The sequence below is a fragment of the Doryrhamphus excisus genome, unplaced genomic scaffold (genome assembly GCF_037039965.1).
Source record: "Doryrhamphus excisus strain RoL-2023G ecotype Guam unplaced genomic scaffold, RoL_Dexc_Guam_v1.1 HiC_scaffold_24, whole genome shotgun sequence".
In the NCBI taxonomy this organism is placed as follows: domain Eukaryota; kingdom Metazoa; phylum Chordata; class Actinopteri; order Syngnathiformes; family Syngnathidae; genus Doryrhamphus; species Doryrhamphus excisus.
In genome coordinates this window covers 1112235-1134415 of record NW_027621862.1, presented here as the reverse complement: position 1 = coordinate 1134415, position 22181 = coordinate 1112235, and the positions used below count along the sequence as shown (strand labels likewise).

At 41.7% G+C, this 22181-nt stretch overlaps 2 protein-coding genes across 3 annotated transcripts; one reads left to right on the top strand and one right to left on the bottom strand.

Moving 5' to 3' along the window:
* Positions 1-3078: 3078 nt before the first annotated feature.
* On the top strand, positions 3079-16275 carry polr3a (polymerase (RNA) III (DNA directed) polypeptide A). Of its 2 annotated transcripts, XM_078788728.1 has the most exons (32): positions 3079-3286; positions 3665-3800; positions 3892-4029; positions 4391-4562; positions 4632-4786; positions 4870-5109; positions 5178-5340; positions 5918-6054; positions 6126-6229; positions 6290-6431; positions 6511-6651; positions 6719-6788; positions 6859-6986; positions 7059-7197; positions 7269-7433; positions 7512-7684; positions 8655-8766; positions 8934-9052; positions 9716-9853; positions 10042-10212; positions 10456-10569; positions 11020-11055; positions 11815-11901; positions 11972-12054; positions 12219-12389; positions 12474-12567; positions 12634-12726; positions 12940-13104; positions 14028-14192; positions 14282-14413; positions 14501-14633; positions 15611-16275. In XM_078788728.1, exons 1-32 carry the CDS (start codon positions 3243-3245, stop codon positions 15757-15759), a joined length of 4209 nt encoding a protein of 1402 aa, XP_078644854.1. In that variant the 5' UTR covers positions 3079-3242; the 3' UTR covers positions 15760-16275. The 2 variants fall into 2 exon arrangements, with proteins under 2 accessions (XP_078644854.1, XP_078644855.1); XM_078788729.1 differs by lacking the exon at positions 11020-11055 and having other exon boundaries at positions 3080-3286.
* A 1618-nt stretch (positions 16276-17893) lies between these two features.
* On the bottom strand, positions 17894-21884 carry qrfprb (pyroglutamylated RFamide peptide receptor b). The gene is made up of 6 exons (XM_058062322.2): positions 21391-21884; positions 20121-20279; positions 19993-20054; positions 19507-19742; positions 18382-18479; positions 17894-18321 (listed from the first exon to the last, which is right to left on the bottom strand). The coding sequence occupies exons 1-6, from the start codon at positions 21779-21781 to the stop codon at positions 17939-17941; spliced, it is 1329 nt and encodes a 442-aa protein (XP_057918305.2). The 5' UTR covers positions 21782-21884; the 3' UTR covers positions 17894-17938.
* Positions 21885-22181: the final 297 nt, after the last annotated feature.

Sequence of the window (22181 nt, the reverse complement as noted above, 5' to 3'; positions counted from 1 at the left end):
TTATTGATTCATTTTTTATTTCTTTATGATTATTTTTTTTGTTTATTATTTTTATTATATTTGTTGTAGAAAAAAATCTCTGACAAATTTTATATCTGACCATTCATGACCATTCTTGTGGGGTTAATAATCATCATTGACTGGTAAATTGCACTACGTAGCAACAACAGAACCAATGTTGTAATCACGACAATGAGCAAAAACTGCACCGCCAGCCAAAATAAAGCCAACGACTGCATTGCAAACAACAGTACGGCAAAAATTTTACACCTGGATAACATTTTAAAGCGCATGCAGAGGTCAATAAAGCTGCAGAATGCTGACCATTCATGACCATTCTCGTGGAGACAATAATAAAAACATCCTCAGCAGGTTGCAGACAGCTCTCTTTGACCTTGTGTGTTGTCATTTATTAACTAATAAATTCTACAGCAGACCAGAACTGAACCAATGTTGTAGTAACGGTAAGGACCAAAAACAGCACTTCCAGCAATAACACCCGCTGATGACTTAATCATAAACAACAGTACGGCAAGAATTTCACATCGACAGCTGTTGCAACATTTTAAAACGCATGCAGAGGTACATAAAGAGGTTGAATGCTGATCATTTTTGTGGGGTTAGTAATAAAAACATTATCAGGAGGTTTCCGACAGCTCTCTTGAACTTGATAGTCATTTATTAACGATTAAATTGCACAACATAGCAACAACAAAACCAATGTTGTAATAGTGGTAAAAGAAGGAACTGCTCAGCCAGCATTAAAGCCACTGATGATGTCATTATAAACAACAATACATGGTCTCATGGTCACGTATAAATAAGTACGTTGCACAACACATCAGCAACAGAACTAATGTTGTAATCGCACTAAGGTGCAAAACCTGCTCAGTCAGCATTAAAGTGCACGCAGAGGTATATAAGCCACCTAATGTGTGTTGTTTACGTACACTTATGCACTCCTCTTTCTCGTACCACCAACACTATTGAAACGGATCCTTCCGCTCGATATTTTCTTTTACTGACAACTTCAAAAATGCACGGCGACAACACGGAGGATGATTATTTTCACCGTGCATTTCTTCTTCTTTTCTTTTCTGCTCCATTCCTGTAGTGAATTAGTTCTGCATAAATTACCCGCTGGAATATTGAATCAGTCTGCAGCCACCAAAGGCGAGTGATTACCGAGCGTGCACACACACACACACATTTCTCACAAACACACACATTACATAGAGTGCGGGAGGGCCTCCAAGCGAGGAGCTGACACCATTGCAGAAAACATGAAGAGGAGAAGCGTGGGGAGTGGGGGGGGGGGGAAGGGGGACTGAAAGCTGTTTTAGCCACACTAGAGTCGTTATTAACAGGAACAGGGAGGGATCAATACATTGTGGAGGGTCAATGTTTTAGCAGGCTCATTATGAAGCTCTCTAAATGAAGCACAGTCATTACTCATGTTAATTACACCAAGATAGCGGCCGCATTGATCCACCCCCTCCACAAATGTCTTGCATTTGTGCATACGGTAAGGCAAATTATTGTTACAACTTATTTAAAATTCTCATCATATATTTTTAATTTAATTTAATTTAATTTAATTTAATTTAATTTAATTTAATTTAATTTAATTTAATTTAATTTAATTTAATTTAATTTAATTTAATTTAATTTAATTTAATTTAATTTAATTTAATTTAATTTAATTTAATTTAATTTAATTTAATTTAATTTAATTTAATTTAAATATGCATTATTTTTAGTCATTCTAAATGCAATATTTTCACATTTCAGATCATTTTGCTCAATCATTTTGCTTCAATGATTGAACCCTTCTTGTACTTTAAAGAAAAACTGCCCATCATCCACAATCCTTATGTTAGACATGAACACATATGTCTTTCTCTTTTCTGTGCATTTATAAAGATATAAAAACAAATAAGAAGACACAGCTGGAATGCACGTAATGGGAAACAATTACAGTATTTTGCATATAAAACCTTCTGATAAAACTCTCAAAAACGCCAGAGATATGTCCAGTAAAAGGTTAAATCAATAGGCAATCATCTAAATGTAAATTATTTACACTGACAATTACAGTCATTACAATCCATAATGCATTTAGCACCATCTAGTGGCTAAATTTAATATAGTTTTCCTGTAAGCGTCACCATCAAATAAAATTAACGTGCATAAACTGTGGCATCTGCAAATATGGTAAAAGTATTAATAATTAAATATTCATGATTTCACTATACATTATAGTATGTTTATCTCATGCTTAGCTCTACTGTACGGTTCGTTAACAGACAAATAAAGTTAATTCAAAAATGGGCAGTGCTGCGTTCAAAACCACCGAAAAGGTTGATACATGTCAAGTGTCACTCTTTAGAGCGCGTTCGTATTTAATAACAATATTCAACCCGTAATACAGAATGTCAAAAGAACAGGTCGTGTCCATGTTCTTCATTTCAAATGTCCAAATCGAGTGAAAACAATTACGTTCGTTAAAAATCCCGATTGGCAGTGAACCCACCAAGCCTCATGCTATCTACCAAGGACACTGACCTGCAGGAGCTGTCAATCCAAAATTCACTTCCGTATCCTGCCCTGCGCTCGTTTGGCCGCCATGATGGTAAGCAGAATCCAGAAATATTGCATTGCAAAAAGCCGAAAGAAACAAACAAAATAAAACACACTGCTAAGCCTTAAGACATGTATGGAACATAAAAGTGTTGTAGATTTATAACACCGGTTAATGTAAATAAACAGGACAGTGTCCAAGACTCACAAAGTGTATATTTTGTGGGACTACCACACAATATAGCTTAATGCGAGTTTGTTTCTTTGGGTGATTAGTTGTATTTATGACAAGTATAAATAAATTGTGTTCAGTAAATAACATTCATCCATTTTATCTAAATTAACGCACAGCATATTACTTTTATATTAAACTCAGAGCTAGTCAATACATAATGTACACTGTACAATCTGTTGCTCACCAAAATGGCGGCCTTTCTTCTCCATAGCGTACTACACTGTGTTCCATTTATATGTGGCGAATAGGCAGCCTTACCCCAGTTTAGTGTCCTTGCTGTCAACATGTGTTGCTAGCTGGTCCACAACAACATGGAGAAGTAAATTAGTTGCCGGGGATTCATCGAGGCAAAGCTGGCTGGAATGAGAAAAAAACTACTAATTATTTTTTTTACGTTCATTTCGGAAGGGTAAAAACTGTTGAAAAAATGGTGAAAGAGCAGTTCCGGGAGACAGATGTGGCGAAAAAGATGTGAGTGGTTTAGCTAGCCTCCTAGTGGCAGTTAGCTTAGTTGCTATTGCTAATGACAGTGTGTCATGTTTATTTTCGGCATCGGGTTATTTATTATTCATGTTGTAATGTGGGATATTTAAGTGTATATTAGTGATGTAGCGTGATTACGTGTGGAGATATAATCATGCGAAGCTTAGCCCAAGTAGTTAGTCTGAGTCAATGAATTACTTTTAAGAGTCTACTGTCATCTGCTAGCTAAAGTGGAGGTGCAGGTTTGCTTGTCCCATAGTTATTCCCTCCTGCTTTTAAGTTTGTGTGCAGGCCCTTACCATCTTTAGTGCTACAATAATGATTAAAATGTAACAACAATTACTCACTTTCTTCCTCATCCTACAGAAGCCACATCTGCTTTGGCATGAAATCTGCAGACCAAATGCGCCAGCAAGCCCATCTTCAGGTGGTCAGCAAGAACCTGTACAGCCAGGACACCAAACACTCTCCGCTGGCGTATGGAGTGCTGGACCACCGCATGGTATATATATATGTATATGCATATTTATTTGTGCTACAGCAGCAGGAACTCCCTGTACATTTTGACATGTTTGACTATTCTTGTCACACAGGGAACCAGCGAGAAAGACAGACCGTGTTTGACATGCGGGAAGAATCTGGCAGACTGTTTGGGACATTATGGCTATCTAGATTTGGAGCTGCCGTGTTTTCATGTTGGTTATTTTAAAGCAGTCATTGGGATCTTACAGGCAAGTGGACTGTATTGTACATCCTATCCTTTAAAGGGTTGAAAAGAATTCTTTATAATTAACGCAATCCAGGGCTGGAAGTAGAAACAAATACATTTTTAAAATAAATATATAAAATAAATTAAATATTAAATGAAAGAAAAAAATATTGGCAATATTTAATATATATTGTTATATTTAGTATATTTTAATTTGTTTGCTATTTATTTTGGACTGGGGTGCACCTTCTACATTTTACCCGTAGAGGGCGCCAAAGGGGTTTAAAAAGGAACACAATGACTTGTTCATTCATGTATTCCATTGAATACATTAAGGCAGGTTGATGTGATGGAATTAATGTAATGTGGAATTCTGCCTGTAGATGATTTGTAAGACATGTTCAAGCATCATGCTGTCCAAAGAAGAGAAGCTCCAGTTCATGGACATGTTGAAACGTCCCAACCTGGCCTACCTCCAGAAACGAGGGCTAAAGAAGAAGATCTCTGACAAATGCCGCAAAAGGACAATATGTCTGAATTGTGCTGCGTTTAATGGTAAATCATATTTTTTGTGCTCTTTTGGAGAGTAAAAAAAAGCTAAGGCTAAGCTGTATTTATTCTCAGGAACGGTGAAGAAGTGTGGCTTGCTGAAGATCATCCACGAGAAGTACAAAACCACCAAGAAGGTGGTGGAGCCTTTTGTGTCGGAGTTCCTGCAGTCCTTTGACACGGCGCTCGAGCACAATAAACTCATGGAGCCTCTTCTGCCAAGAGCGCAGGTTAAAACCACTTCCACATTCTCACTTTGTATATTCATGGTGCCCCTTCAGTACTGATTTAGCCGCCGTCTCCTCTTCTGTAGGAGAACCTCAACCCTCTGGTGGTGCTGAACATCTTCAAAAGGATCTCCCAGGAGGACATCCCCCTGCTGCTGATGAACCCCGAGGCGGGAACACCGGCTGATCTCATCCTCACCCGCCTCCTGGTGCCCCCGCTTTGCATCCGACCGTCTGTAGTCAGCGACCTCAAATCGGGTACCAATGAGGATGACCTCACTATGAAGCTGACGGAGATCATCTTCCTGAATGATGTCATCAAAAAGGTTGGTGCGCCGTTTTTTTTAGTTATTTTTTTCATCAGGTAATTGTAATTAATTGACACCTCATCCAGCATCGCATGACGGGCGCCAAGACGCAGATGATCATGGAGGACTGGGACTTCCTGCAGCTGCAGTGTGCCCTATACATCAACAGCGAGCTGTCCGGCATCCCGCTCAACATGGCGCCCAAGAAGTGGACGAGAGGCTTTGTGCAGAGACTGAAGGGGAAGCAAGGTACTTGATGAGGTTTTCACGGTCCTAATTGGTCACCACAAAAATAAAGCATGGCGGCGGTACCATCGCAGTCCGAAGATACATGACTGGAGCTGCCATTCATTGTATTGTCGTTTATTTTTCATTTCATATTTTTCGTTATATAACGTTCAAAAAGAGGTTCCCGCACACTGTGTTGCTTTCATTGATTAGTTTATTTCGGTAAGGTTCCGTTTCGGTCCGTTTGACCTTCATCAGACATATTAGATCCCATCTCCGCCCGACACACATATATGTATGTCCCGGATGGGTGCATGCAACCAATCTGGGCACTTAGGGGGCAACCTGTTTTGATGAGTATCCCCTGTCGAAGGGTAATATTATTTTAACATAATATGAAAAACATTTTTCTATACATAATTTAATTCAAACACACCACATGTACAAATAGGGGGAACCATGCTGATGATTAAAAAAAAAGTTTTATAAAAAATCAGCAAATCCTCAACATCTTTTACACAAAGAGGAAGGGGGAGGAAAAATTATATCATATATTATTGATTAACGTTAAAATCTCAGTGTTGATGTGATCGTTCAGGTCGGTTCCGAGGCAACCTCTCAGGCAAGAGAGTGGACTTCTCCGGCAGAACTGTCATTTCCCCGGACCCAAACCTGAGGATCGACGAAGTAGCCGTACCTGTACACGTGGCCAAAATCCTAACTTACCCCGAAAAGGTAAGCGCCGCATTCTGCGATCCGATGCGAACCCTTCCGCTGCTCTAAATACGCCACCGCGTCTCCAACAGGTCAACAAGGCCAACCTGGAGCTCATGAGGAAGCTCGTCCGCAACGGCCCGGATGTTCACCCCGGTGCCAATTTCATCGAGAATCGGCGCAACCAAGTAAAAAGGTACATGCTGCGAACTCGGTGCTTAATCGTTAATTGATATAAACCTGAGCTTCCAATCAGGTTCTTGAAGTACGGAAACCGTGAGAAGATTGCTCAGGAGTTGCGCTTCGGCGACGTGGTGGAGAGGCACATGATTGACGGCGACATCGTCCTGTTCAATCGACAGCCCTCGCTGCACAAACTCAGCATCATGGCGCACATTGTAAGTCCGCTAGAGCGGGAGGCGGGACAATTGGACAATTTTGGACAATTAACGGAATAAACCTTCTCAAATTTGTCAGGCCAAAGTCAAACCTCACAGGACATTTCGCTTCAACGAGTGCGTGTGCACGCCGTACAACGCCGACTTTGATGGAGATGAAATGAATCTCCATCTGCCTCAGACGGAGGAGGCCAAAGCAGAGGCTCTGGTCCTAATGGGGGTACGTACTTACAGTACTAGACATCTTTCCCTATTTTTTTTCTGAACACGGCACCCTTCCATTCCAGACAAAAGCCAATCTGGTAACTCCGAGGAACGGTGAACCTCTGATTGCTGCCATTCAGGACTTTCTGACGGGTAATAATAACGTTCATGTTCTTTCAGAGTTTTATTTTAGAGCTTCATTTTGCATGTTTCTCCTTCCTAGCGGGCTACCTTTTGACTCTTAAGGACACCTTCTTTGACCGATCCAAAACCTGCCAGATAGTGGCCTCAATCCTCGTGGGAAAAGATGAGAAAATTAAGATCTCACTCCCTCGCCCGGCAATAGTTAAGGTACAGTTCAGTGTGTGCAGGACAGGTTTTTGTGACTGTGTAAAACTTGCAATGCTCCGTTGTGTCCTCCAGCCCATGTCTCTGTGGACGGGCAAGCAGATATTTAGCCTCATCCTGAAGCCCAGCAAGGATTGCCCCGTCAAGGCCAACCTTCGCACTAAGGGCAAGCAGTACTGCGGCAAGGGGGAGGACCTTTGCCACAACGACTCATGTCAGCATAAGAATGTTCCAGAATTAATTCTCTATTCTGCTGCCATCCTGAATCTTGTCTATCGTCTCCAGTCGTTGTTATCCACAACAGCGAGCTGATGTGCGGCAGCATGGACAAGAGCACCTTGGGCTCAGGCTCCAAAAACAACATCTTCTACATCCTACTGAGAGACTGGGGACAGCTGGAGGCTGCCAACGCCATGTCCCGCCTCGCAAGACTCGCCCCCGTCTATCTTTGTACGTCGCATCCCGGTTCCCTTGATAATATATCGTGTTGCGACTCATAAAAATAAAAACTCCCCTTGTGATTTGCAGCCAACCGTGGCTTTTCCATTGGTATCGGGGACGTGACACCCGGTCAGGGTCTGCTCAAAGCCAAGCAGGACCTTCTGGATGACGGCTACCATAAGTGTGATGAATACATAGAAGCTCTGCAGACGGGCAAATTGCAGCAGCAGCCAGGCTGCACAGCGGAGGAGACCTTGGAGGTACCTGTAGCACATCTCCTCTTGAATAACAATGTCTTTGTGATGTTTACTTTTTTTTGTTGTTTTTTGAGCAGTAAGTGTGCGCCAGGTAAAAACATTCTCAAGCTATTTTTTCCCCCTCGTTCTAGAACAGGTGTATCCAAAGTTTTTTTCAGCAACATATGTAGATATGCTACCAAGATGTTTAGATATATTTCAAGAAAAAAACTGAATTTTAGCTTTGTGATGTATAGGAAATAAAGCATATTATTAGTTTATATAATATTATAAATAATAATATTATAAATATTTCAACTAAGAAAAAATATTTTTTTTTCTTGTAATGGTGGTAATTAAGGTGATACTGTGTATTTTCTTTTTTTAATATATTTATTATTGCAAAAGTACTGTTTTATTTCCACTTTATTTTGTAGTTTGCATGTTAAATTATATTTTTAGTAGCGTTCTACAGGCCAATAAAAAAAAAAAAAACATCACTTTGGTGCAGAAGGTTCACTTATTGATTGGCAGCCATCGTTACGCTGCTCACCATTAGTAATGACTTAATTGAACCAAAGCAAATATAATTTGAATGTCAAGATTGAAGTCACAATGATTTCCACTGACATTTACAGACTGGCAGAGTATGTGTGTGTGAGATGGGGGGCGGGTGGGGGGGTTAGCTACGAGGTTCACTTTGCCAGCTGTTTTGGCACTGCTCACCACCAATTCAAGTGCCTTTTAATGTCATATTTGTTGATGTTGTTGGCGTATTATCAGAATATTTACAATGACTTGATAAGGTTTGCAAACCCGAGGATTGGTAGTGAATGACTTTTCAGGCATATGGGAGGTTTTCCATCGTGTGTTTCCATATGTGTGAAAAGATACTCATAACGGGCAAGGGCCGGATGTGGCCCCCTGACTTGGATTATAAAAATATGATTTAATACGGTTATTTTGTTTGTTGTTTTTCTGTATTGATCAACAGGCTCTGATTCTCCGAGAGCTTTCGGTCATCAGAGACCGAGCAGGCAGCGCCTGTCTCAGGGAGCTGGACAAGAGCAACAGTCCTCTGATCATGGCTCTGTGTGGCTCCAAAGGCAAGTCACATGTTGGGGGGGGGTTCTTTTGTCGGCCTGGTATAGAACGACTATACACTGCATGCACAATTATTTCTTGTTAAGTTTTCTTCCATTATATGTACAGTGGAACATTTGTCTTGAATCTTGGCTGATTTTTCTTCTGATTCTCTCTCTTCTGCACGCAGGATCTTTTATTAATATCTCACAGATGATTGCATGTGTGGGACAGCAGGCCATAAGTGGATCTCGAGTGCCTGACGGTTTTGAAAATCGATCCCTGCCTCATTTTGAGAAGCATTCTAAAGTAAGAGCCTCACTCTGTCAATCTATTCCTCCCTCCCGTCCTTTCTTCTATCACTCATCCTCCATCCATCACTTCTGAGGACGGGTCGCACAGGCAGCGGCCTTCATATCCGGGGAGAGGGACGTATATAGGTGTCCTGATCAAATCCCCGAGCCGCCTCGATGCGGAGAAGCAGCGGTTCTACTGCCGAGATTCTCCTGGTTGACAGTGGCTCTCACCTTATCTCTAAGGGAGAGCCTCGCTATCCTATGGCGAAAACTCATTTTGGCCACTATTACCCGCCATCTTGTCTTTTCGGTCACTACCCAGATGCAGAATCCGCATCATGCCGCCAGTCCATCTTTCATTCCAAACTCTTCCACTCCACCCTTTTCCGAGCGAGAACCATGGACTCTACTCTTAGCTACGAATCAATCCATTGAGAGTTGAAGGTCCCGGCTTGATGAAGCACGTGGAAATTCTGTCCATAAAAATAATAAACAGAATCGGTAACAAAGGGCATCATTGGGACACGTAAACTCCACCACCACTCCACTTCCTGTTGATGGCTCAGGAAGGAGCTTTCTTGCAATTGTGGCATTAATTAGCCGCATCAAAGCCTCCCTGGTGTGTTTTTTTTTTTTTTAAATCCCTGCCTGGCGGCGTTTCTTTGTATTTTCACAGTTGCCCGCCGCTAAAGGTTTTGTGGCCGACAGCTTCTACTCGGGCCTGACACCCACTGAGTTTTTCTTCCACACCATGGCCGGCCGTGAGGGACTGGTGGACACTGCTGTGAAAACTGCCGAGACCGGCTACATGCAGGTAACCTGCTAATAGCGGGCCATCATCAAGTCACATTTCAGCGTACAGTATAGATTTACTATCCACTGAAAATGAATGAAAGACAGTAGCTGGTAACACAAGTTCGCCTCATCGTGAACATGAACGCCATCGTTATCTATCACCATCGTTTCTACTGGCATCTTGCAGTATATATTTTATACCGACAGAGGCGTCTTGTGAAGTCCCTGGAGGACCTTTGCTCGCAGTACGACCTCACTGTACGAAGCTCCACCGGCGACGTCATCCAGTTTATTTACGGCGGCGATGGCCTGGACCCCGCAGCCATGGAAGGCAAGGACGAACCGCTGGAGTTCAAGAGAGTCCTGGACAACATCCGGGTAAGGGGCACCCGAGGGAGTGTTATGTTTGATTTGGCATTTGACCTGCTCCATGACATTTCATAAAGTTCAATTTCCTCATGAGGGAACTTTGGAGTCAATTAGAAGAAGGAGCAAGGCAATTTCATGTCATTTTTCATGTTTGTGTCAGGTAACGGGCGTTATTGTTTGGGTCGAAATGCCCGTGAACACACACACACACACTACAGGCTTAGCTCCTTGACGTGATTTCTATTCCCACAGGCGGGCTACGCTTGCCCCAACGAGCCGGCGCTCAGCCAGAGCGAGCTGGTTCTCACATCAGACAACCTCATGAAGAAAGCCGACTTCATGTGCTGCAGAGACAGCTTCTTGGAGGTACGAATATCTGTCAAGCGTCATCAGTTATCGAGCTTTCCCAGGATGCAAAATGCAAACGGAACACCGATCCGTACCCTTCACCTGCAAATGTTTGCAGAAAGTGGAATTTCTTACGTTCATCATCGCTGACAAATGAAGGAAAATGTGAAATGTTGATGCCTTTGTCTCGTGGAAGACGAAATGCTACATTTCAAGTTGCACTACCAGATTTACATGTTTGCAGCAACAATCGCTTGTTACTATAGCCTCATAGCCCGGTTTTAGTCTTTTTAACTAACTGTAGACCAGGACTGGGGGAACATTTTTCCTATCAGGGGTCAAGATCCCCGGTCTTGATGTTTCCCCAACAACAATGACAAAGACTACCATGTGATGTCATGTGTTGAAGTACTAGATCTGTACATGTATTGGACTGTGTGTGGTAATTCCTGGTAATTCTTTGTGTAGGCGCTAACTGAAACAGGCTCAGCGAAGTACCTGGAGGTATAGTCGCTAAGCATGCTGGGATGTGGTTGGACATGGCGAATGGATTGAATGCAGTGACAAATTTGTTGTCATTAAACTGCACTTTTTTTTTTTTTTTTAGAATTTTGCCCATCACCCACAATCCTTATACGAGACGTGAATACACATCTTTTTCTTTTCTGTGCATCCGTTCGAAAGATACAAAAACGGACAAAAATAGGCAGCTGGATACAAGAGCCCACTATTAAAACACCTAGAAAAAAACAGGTTTTATGGTATTATATACACGCTATAACCATGTAGTAATAACACTGCACCCGTTGTAGCATGAGTGAGTGTGTGGTGAAGCTAGTCAGTAGCCAGCTAGTAGCTAGCTGGTGTGGTTTGGCAAGGTGTCACTATTAATTTAGTTCTACAGCGTAACAATCGAATAATAATAATGTCACCGTACCTTGGTAAATATGCAGGTTACATTAAGTAAATGGAGTGTTCCTATTATGTGCATTGTTATTCAGTCTCATTTTAGCTATTTGTATATATTTAGAACAAACAAAAAAGATAAATATTGCACAAAATGATTGTAGATGATGGGCAAAAATTCCAAAACAAGTTTTTCTTGAGACAAAAGTTTTGCTCCTTGTCATCAAAACTTGGCTCTAAACACCCAACGCATGGCCGCCCCTGCTGGGTCGCTTGTGTTTTCAGTAGCTGCATGCACTTCGTTATGATTTTTGTAGGCTTCACGTTCCCTAACAATACATTTCTGTTCATCGTCAGGAGATAAGGAAATTCATCAAGAGCATCTCGGAGAAAATCAAGAAGACGAGAGACAAATACGGCATCAACGACAACGGCACCAGCGAGGTAGAAGCCGCACACGCGCGTAATGGTGATTTTTCGACGCTTTATATGCAACTTGTTTGTCTCACGGCAGCCGAAGGTCCTTTATCAGCTGGATCGCATCACCCCCACCCAGCTGAAGAAGTTCCTGGAAACGTGCAGGGACAAGTACATGAGGTAGCCCACAGCACGATTTCTCACCTGCAACTACATTTGCATGCGTGATAAAATAATTAACAGTAGAAATAATCAAAATGACTCTCAATAAGACCATAAAGTCAGGGAACTTGCAGTAAACTGCCCAAAAGATGTAAATATGCCCTAATTTGATGTCCACCCAGAGCTCAGATGGAGCCCGGGTCCGCAGTCGGGGCCTTGTGCGCCCAGAGCATCGGAGAGCCAGGCACACAGATGACCCTGAAGACTTTCCACTTTGCCGGCGTGGCGTCCATGAACATCACTCTGGGCGTGCCCCGCATCAAAGAGATCATCAACGCCTCCAAGAACATCAGGTGTAATAATCATACTTATTATCATATTGGAAATATGCGCTCGGTTTCTGAGGCATCCCCATTAATGCTCCGCTCGTCTCCCAGCACCCCGATTATCACCGCTCATTTAGACATCGAGGACGATGCCGACTTTGCGCGCCTGGTGAAGGGGAGGATCGAGAAAACGCTGCTCGGCGAGGTGAGGCATTTTGAACTTTGCATGTTTGCAAGAGACATCATGAAATAATTGCTGCGCTCGCTGCAGATTTCCGAGTACATCGAAGAGGTTTTCCTACCAGACGACTGTTTCATCCTGGTCAAATTGTCCTTGGAGAGAATCAGACTGTTGCGCCTGGAGGTAAAGCAAATCATAACCACATTTGATTGGACATATTCAGCCCTTATGAGAACCTCAGAACAGTTTGTTCCACGTGAAATATAACATAAACTGAAGGGACATGAAAATGATTGTTGCTGACAATGACTGACCCAGTTTCTTGTTGTCATCCGAGCACAAATGAGTGAGGATATTTAAAGGACTTTTGAAGGGTTAAATGTTTCCGACTCCCAGGTGAACGCAGAGACCGTGCGTTATTCCATCTGCATGTCCAAGCTGCGAGTGAAACCGGGCGACGTGGCGGTGCATGGCGAGGCCGTGGTGTGCGTGTCGCCGCGGGAAAACAACAAGAGCTCCATGTACTATGTGCTGCAGTCGCTGAAGGAGGAGCTACCCAAGGTGAGAACACTAGTGGTAAAAACATAATATAATGCTAATGATGTCAAGCTAACGCAAAAACATACAAAGAGAAAGTGGAAAAATAGTGATCTTATTAGATTGAATAAAATAAGACACAGTTGTGTTCAGTCTGAGTTAACACATCATTTAATCCTAATTGCATTTTTCAAATATATATTTAAAAAAATGTGTTAAAGGATTATAAATGATGGACAAAATTCCGAATAAAGTGCAGTTTTCCTTTAAAATGTCTAATATTACATGATACTATCAATAAACACAAGAATGTCTTGGTTTCCTTTAAAAAAAAAAAATACTAGGAGATACAAGTTCCTGGTAATTTGGCCTAAATTCAACTACCATAAAAATATATGTTAAATTACATGAGCCTAGTAAAGACAACAATCACATGTTTTGGTGTTTTGAAAAAAAAAAAAAAGAGCTAGAGATTCCTGGTAATTTTGGTTTCAATGCAACTTTATGGGATGTTACAACCTTGCATTTTTTAGCAATGCTAATAATAGACAATAGAATGATTTGATTGAGCGGAAAATTCTTGGTAATTTTGGTGTAAATGCAACTTTTGTGAAACCTTAAAATGTATGTAAAATTAGAAAAAACAAGCAAACAAGATAACATTTCCTGGTAAATAAATATGGTGTAAAAGCTACTTTTCTGAGATTCTATACCCTTAAAACTATAATTTTGTTAACAGTAGACAATAAAATATTTGGCCTTTTAAATAACTAAATTACCAGTTCCTGGTAATTTTGGCCGAAATTTAACTTTTGTGGGATGTTGCAGTCTTAGAAATATCGGATAAATTACAATTTCACTAAAAACAAATAATATAATGTTTGGTCCTCTTCAGTAAAAAAAAAAGTTCCTGGTAATTTTGATCCAAATGCAACGTTGATTGAAAGGTGGTGGTTCAAGGAGTCCCCGAGGTCGCCCGTGCCGTCATCCACATCGACGAGCAGAGCAACAGGAACATGTACAAGCTGCTGGTGGAGGGCGATAACATGCGTGCGGTCATGGCCACCCACGGCGTCAACGGAAGCAGGACCACGTCCAACAACACATACGAGGTGCAGGCGCATTTGACTTTGCCTCTTCTCGGCGGGGCCATGTTGTAAAAAGAAGCTGTGGTGTGTTTTTTTTTTTTTTTTTTTTGCAGGTGGAGAAGACTCTCGGCATCGAAGCTGCCAGGTCCACCATCATCAACGAGATCCAATACACTATGATCAATCACGGCATGAGCATCGACCGGCGCCATGTCATGCTTCTAGCCGACCTCATGTCATACAAGGTAGCTGGAAACTGTATATGTATATATGTATGTGTGTTTATATACAGTATATATCTTTCAATGGACTCTCCTTGTGTCCCCTGAAAGGGCGAGATACTCGGAATTACGAGATTTGGCTTGGCCAAAATGAAGGAGAGCGTCCTCATGCTGGCGTCCTTTGAGAAAACGGCCGACCACCTCTTTGACGCCGCCTACTTTGGGCAGAAGGACTCCGTCTGCGGTAAATTGAACTCACAACTGAAAACAAAATGTTATTAATAACATCATTTCAGAAAAAAGTGAGGCACGCAAGGCCTGCTGTTCTTTGGATGTGTAATAAACGTAAACATACAAAATCTAACTAAAGAACTCAGGAAGGACGCAAACACTTTTTCACACCACTGTACTGTGTATATGTTTATAGTATAAATATAATATATGATGTCATTTTTCAGGATTTACACAAAAAAATCAAGCTAAAAATCATCTTTTTGACAGGGGCTATTTTTAAAGACTGACAACAAAAATGCTTGTCAAAAGATGCGCATTATTACATGACAGGAGCACTCTGCTCTGTCGAAGGACTGACAACAAAAATTCCAGTCAAAGAGCCTCAATAAAAAAGGAACACTGATATTTTTCAGGACTGACAACAAAAATGACAGATGCTCTTTATGACAGCAGTTCTCCATCGATACCAAAGCTTTTTGCTTTGGAATTTTTAAAAGCCGACTGCAGAAATTCCAGTCAAAGATCGCAGGATATATGCAGGAGTACTTTGGTATTCATTCCGCAAAGATCCTCATTATTACTTGACAGGAGCGCTCTGTTCTTTTTAAGGGCTGACAACAAAAACACCAGTCAGAGATCCTCTATATGACAGGAACACTTTGCGGTTTTTAAGGACTGACAACAAAAACGCTAGTCAAAGGTCCTCTATATGACAGGAACACTTTGCTATTTTTAAAAAGGACCTACTGCATATTGGCTAGTCAAAGATCTTCTATATAACAGGAGTGCTCTGCTTATATCTGAGAATCAGGCACTTTAAACAAAAATGTCAAAGATCAGATATGTGGTGATTTTATGTCTGTTGCAGAAATATCGGCAGACCGGTGTGATGTCATTCAGGGCCCCGATGTGGCCCGTCAGTCGAATATCCCCGGTCTGTCGCCGCCGCTATTGTTATTGTTTCTATGCCTGTGTGTCGTTTTGCAGGCGTATCAGAGTGCATCATCATGGGCATCCCGATGAACATCGGCACGGGGCTCTTTAAACTCCTCCATAAGGCCGACAGGGATCTGTGCCCACCGAAAAGGCTGCTCCTCTTTGACCACGCCAACTTCCACGTACCTCTTATCACGTAAAGAGTGATGGGGAATGGAAGTTCAAGTATTTCAGTGCTTCGTTAGAGCTTTTGTTAATCATGTATATGGAGAAACATCTTTTTTTGTACATTAATAAGCATGCAATAATTTCTCTCAGCAGTGTTATGCTATTCATAGCACCGCAAATTACTAGACGACAATTGTTTTTATCATTTAAACATTTTCTTTTCATCCATTAAAATCATGTGAATTAATAACATGCTTATCTTGTTAACATAAATCACCGAGTTGAGCTCAATTTGCTCAATTCAAGACACGAATGAACCAATCTCGAGTTAGAGCGCAAAAGCGGCTGTTATTGATCGGTCACTGACTCACCATGGCGACAGGAACGCTGTACTTTCCCCCACAACACAAGCAGAAATCCTCATATAGAGGCTTTATGAGGAAGTAAAACTATTAAAAATATGACCTAGATTTTCATGTCAATGTAAAAAAAAAAAAAAAAAAAAAAATTATGAAATTGACTTTTTTCCTTCCTTTTAGTGTTGCTAACACTCAACAACTGATATACAAAATAGCAATACAAAGCATAAGTCCTTGATAGGGGCTGCACGGTGGATGAGTGGTTTGCGCTAGGAGTTTGCATGTTTTCCCTGTGCATGTGTGGTTTTTCCCGGGGTATTCCGTTTTTTTTCCTCCCATATTTCAAAAACATGCTAGGTTAATTAGCCACTCCAAATTGTCCATAGGTATGAATGTGAGTGTGAATGGTTGTTTGTCTATATGTGCCCTGGGATTGGCTGGCCTCTCGCCTGAAGACAGCTGGGATAGGCTCCAGCACCTCAAGGTAGAAAATGAATGAAATAAGTAAATAATACAAATTATTGCATGCACGGGGATAATATGCTCCACACAGGGATTGAACCCGGGTGTCCTAGCTGTGTGGCGTAACCACTTGTCACCATGCAGCCTATACAAATTATTTAAAAAATATTTTCCTTCCCATATAGTGTTACTAAGGCTTACCAAGCAACTTTATTATTATTATGAAATATTATTCATTATGTAAATAAGGGAACAAGAACAAAGAAAGCTGCAAGTGTGGATAGGAACACACGTTCAATACCATTTTAAGTTGATTCAAAAAAAGTGTTCCATGGAGAACCGTTCTTCATTTAGAAAACTAATCACTTCTCTAATGTCACATTTTGTTTGTTCTCCAAGTACAGGATGTTTTCGCTATCCTTTTGTGATTGAAGGCAGATATCATCGCGTCCGTGACGTCACTGTAAACACGACATGTGACACAGGAAGGCGACGCCGTCTGAATTCACAAGGCTGGTTCATAACTTGAGGAGGAGCCTCCGTACGTCTGGTCTGGCCTTCACGGATGGGTAGGATAAATTAAATGAGATTAGCCTTCTGGGTAATGTAGTACACATCCACGTTAATATTTACCACAACAGTCCTGGTGTGAGTAACATAATATTTGCTGCTTGTTTATGTTCGCTCTTTGGTTCTCATGGCTGCTGGTTCAAATCTTGGGAACAGCACATAGCCTGGATCAAGGGTGGGCAAACTACGGCCCGGGGGCCACATCCGGCCCGCCAAGTGTTTGACTACGGCCCGCCCAATCTTGATGGTTTTATCAATTTCGTTTTTTGACATGGTCTGTTGTTTACAAAGTGCTCCTGAAAAAAGGGACACAAGCACATAATAATAATAATTATTATTAGATTATTATAAGAACTATTATATTATAATTATTATATTAATGCTAATTATTATATTAATTATATATATTATTGTTATATTTGCATATTTTACATAATAATAATATGATTATTATTTTAATTTTATTGTAATTATTATATTTTATTATTTTTAAAATATTTAAATATAAATATAAAATAATAAATAATAGATTGCATGACAATTTTACAGATACAATAATATCAGGTGGACTGTTACGTGTAAAATATATAGTCTGCCCCCCCCCGTAAATTTTGTCATATCAATGCGACCCGCGAGTCAAAAAGTTTGCCCACCCCTGGCCTGGATTGTTCCACTCTTCAGTATCGATATCAGGTGTTTATGAAGATGTTTACAAAAAAAGTGATGACCTCAATATAGCAAAGTAGACGCCATGATATTTTAATCACATTCCAACATCACAAATTACAACAGCCGAAGTCATTAAAAAAAAAAGTCTTGCTCATTTCGTGTGGGAGTTGGCGGCGAGCTCCGTCTGAATGGTGGAGATCTTCTCACCGAGCAGGGAGCTCTTGCCGCACGATGAACTCGATTGACCTTTGTCCGCCACATGCTGCGGCGCCCCCTCAAACGACTCCAGGAAGGCCTCTCTGGTTTGCGGCTTGATGAACTGCACGGCGACTTTAGGCGAAGGAGGAGCGGCGGCCACGGCGTGGCTGTTCTGCCGCATGCACTGTGACAGCGTGGAGATGCAGCTCTTCTTGAAGTTCTCGTTCATGAACGTGTACACGATGGGGTTGTTAAAGCTGTTGAAGAAGCCGATGGCCTGCACCACGGCGATGATCATGTTCACCGTCACGCCGTCGTATTTCTTCTCCAAGTCGTCTAGGAACAGCAAAGAGACGTCACTCAACGATTCTTCTTGAGGTGTGCAATCAGACTTACAGTATTCAAAGAGCATGTGGACGGTGTGGAAAGGCGCCCAGCAGATGGTGAAGAGCAGGACTATGGTGATCATCATCTTGACGGCTCGCTTCTTTTTCCTGACAAAGACGAACATACATACCAACATCTCCAGAGACAAGCAACATCTCGTCATGACAAACATCTATTGCATCTAACCTTGGGAGAGTACATACAAATAGGGTCTTCCCAAGTTCTACCAGGTTTTTGGATGATCTCATTTATGGTTTTTACTTTAAAAAAATGCCCATAACCACCATATCCAAAATGGTAGTCAGGAAATTTTATTTGTACTTTTTACGTAAACTCCATAGATTAAGACTCTTTGGATTACTAACCGACCCAAACCCCAACTTTCTAGTAGTTTGGCCCAAATCAATGCTATTTTCCAAATGGTTCAGTGGGGCTGATGTAATCGCAGCGCGAATTTGACACGTTTTCTTTTGCTAACCCGACAAGTTTTTGCATAAACTCGATGGAAAAAGTACATGGATAAAGATGCTACCATCTTCTTTACTATCCAAAATTTCTATCAAGTTCCATGTAAACAAAGGGAACGTCCTACTATTTGCTAGCTACAGATCGTAACTTCTTTGGCTAACATTGTCAAGTTTTGGTGTGATCTTTTTGTGGGAACCCGATGGATTCGAAGAAGCTTTTTACCTCCTTCATGACCGTAATTTCTATCGAGTTCCACGCCCAAAAAGAGAACATCCAATTGTTTACTCGCTACAAATGACATCTTTCTTAGCAAACCATTTTTACCGAGTTTTTGGATGACCACCTTATTCGTTTTTGAGTACATTTGACAAACAAAAGGATGTGAATGTAGAAGTTATGGTCTGTTTGTTTTGTTTTTGTTATGTTCAGGAAGTTAACATCCCATCATTTACGAGCTACAGGGTGAACTCTATGGATCTGAAGAAGCTAACAAGTTCCTTTCTGGCCCCTAAATTTCTACCATCAAGAACCATTCTTTGGGAACTGAAGATCCAATCCCAAGTAGATCCAGTTTTTCCTCAATCCGAGTACCCAACCTTCTAATTCCCAGGAAAACTCCATACCCTCTTTGGCAAAACTGTGTTTTGAGGTTGTGAGCTTACCTACCTGGAGATCTTGACCAACTCGCGGTCGTTCATGCTGTTGAGCACAGACGAGTCTCCCACCCTCTTGCGGATCCACAGCTCAAAGGCGATGCGTGTGTAGAGGAAAAGCATGGCGGCCAGCGGCAGCAGGAACAGCGCCACCATGATGAAGGTGGTGTACGCCTGCCTGTGAGCCAGCGAGCGCCACATCTCCTGGCAGCAGACGTGGTGGTGGTCGTACACAAAGTCGTACTTCACCTGAGAGACGGATTTTTTTCTTTTAAAAATCACTCAGAAATTCTGAATGAGGTCATTGCTTTTCATTTTGATTGGATTTTTGTGGGCATTCAAGTTGTCATAACGAACCTTGAGAATTCTCCCTTTTTCTCAGTGATATCAATAATCTATGTCCCTGAGTACGAGGAAAAACAACAGTAAAATAGGTAAAGGTAACGCTACCTTGCCATTTTCAACTAAACTTTCAATCTCTCTTGTAGTTTATTTTTACCTTCAGCTGCTGCACGAAGAGCATAGGAGAACCCACGATGACCGAGGCCATCCACACGAACCCTGCAAGAACACACAAAAGGTCACAGTGTGTGACAATAGGAAAAAGTCACACACTTGGACAAATACCCAGCATCTTGTACGCTCTTTTGGACGTGGACTGTTGCCTCGTTCGTAACGGGAAAACGATGCCCTGGTATCTCTCGATGGCGATGCAGGTCATGGTGAGGATGCCCGTCACTACAGCCGTGGTCTGCACGAAGGGAACCGTCTTGCACACTAGAACCCCTACCCACGTAAACACAAAACATTAGATGCTTAGCTGGTCATCAAACGCTGTTCCTCAGTCTTCAAGGATTTCATGTCTGCCATGTCCAAACATCCTGACTCCGCTCGTTAAGCTCATGTTTACTATTAGCATGCTAATATTCGATCAATATATCCTTTCATTGTAAAAAGTTTGCTGATCCTTACTATAAAAAGGCAAGGGTCAGCAACCCACGGCTCCACAGCCACATGTCGCTCTTCAGTCTCTTTGTTGTGGCTCCCTTTGCAATGCTACAATATTTTTTTTTAAACACCCGAATGGGGAAAAACGCACGTCTTTAGTGATTGGATGAATACAAGTATAAGCAGACACGTACATTTACTATGTAAGTTAATCTCAAATACTAGCAAAAGTACTCGATGTACTCGTTTTTTTTTTTTTATATCTGAACTACTTTGTTCCCCCTAAATTCCCCGTGGTAGACTCCTAATCGGCTCAGCATGCTGTTGGTGGCCAGCTAGACACATTTCTTCAGGCGTCAGGTAGTGAGCTTTAACCAAGACGATACTACGATAACCGTACTAGTTAGCATCCATAGACGTAAACATAGACTTCCTTTATTGTCATTGCACAATAACACAGCAGTGAAACGAAATGTCGTTGCCTGGCTCCCGTATAATAAATAATAATGTGGAGAATAAATAGAATAAATATTAACAATGTACAACATAAACAGTAATTTGTACAAATAATTTAATTTAGAATAAATAATTTAGTTTTGCGTGTGCGTGTGGGCTTATTTAGCATTCAGCAAAAATTAATATTTTGCGTCTCCAGGTTATTGTTCTTTAGTGGGCAAGGGGGTAAAATGGCTCTTTTCATAGTAAAGGTTGCCGACCCCTGATTTATGCTATGGTCAACATATTTATATTGTCAGTTCATCATCCATTGATTAAGAATAAATACACAATTGTTGTCATATCTTGGTAGTAAATATAAAGATATATTTTTTTAAAGTTGACATTTTAATTCAAACTTTTTTTTCCTGGTTCCTGTGCTAATTTCTCTATTTGCAAAAGTACAAGGAGACACTTTTGCAAGTTTCTAGTCCACTTTCAGGTCTTCACTGACCTCCGAACCACTCGGACGAGATGTTCTGCAGCAGCGTGAAAGGCACGCAGAAGAAGGTGATGAGCAGGTCGCTGACGGCCAGCGAGCAGATGAAGATGTCGGTGGCTGTGTGCACGGCTCTCTTCTTCAGCACCACGTGGATCACCAGGCTGTTTCCCGCCAGCGCCAACACGAAGATGAGCGCGTACATGAGCACGAAGGCGGTCTTGGCGGCGCGGGGCAGCTCGGGGACGTAGACCAGAGGTTGGATGTTGTAGGTGCTGATGAAGTCCTGCCGGCTCAGGTTGTAGTACTGGAGCGTCTCCTGCAGCATCTCCGGGGTGATCCTGCCCGAGGAGTCCGCGGAGGGCGCCGCCATGGCCGCTTTACATCGTCTTGAACCCGCCGTCATCACCTGACGTCCGGATAACTCCTGAGTCCTGCCGGACTGCGGAGAGCCTGACTGAGTGTGCTCCTCCTCCTCCGCCTCCTCCTTGTTAGAGGAAGGAACCTCCTGCTGCCAATCAAACTCAACAAAAAACGAGCTTTTATTTTCAAATCCGGAAGTTATGGATGCGGTGTCACTATGCTAAATAACGAACCCGGAAGCTATTTTTGTGTAAACAGTTTTCTGTTTAATGTTATTTTCCCCTCTTAAGTAGAACACAAAAACAAAACTCATAACACCTCCCCCTAAAAAAAGACAACAAATCTAACAACTTTGTTGACAAAATACAAAAACAAACTTCCACTCCAACATCCGCATAGCTAGCTAGCTAGCTAGCTAGCTAGCACTAGCACAAAACCATAAA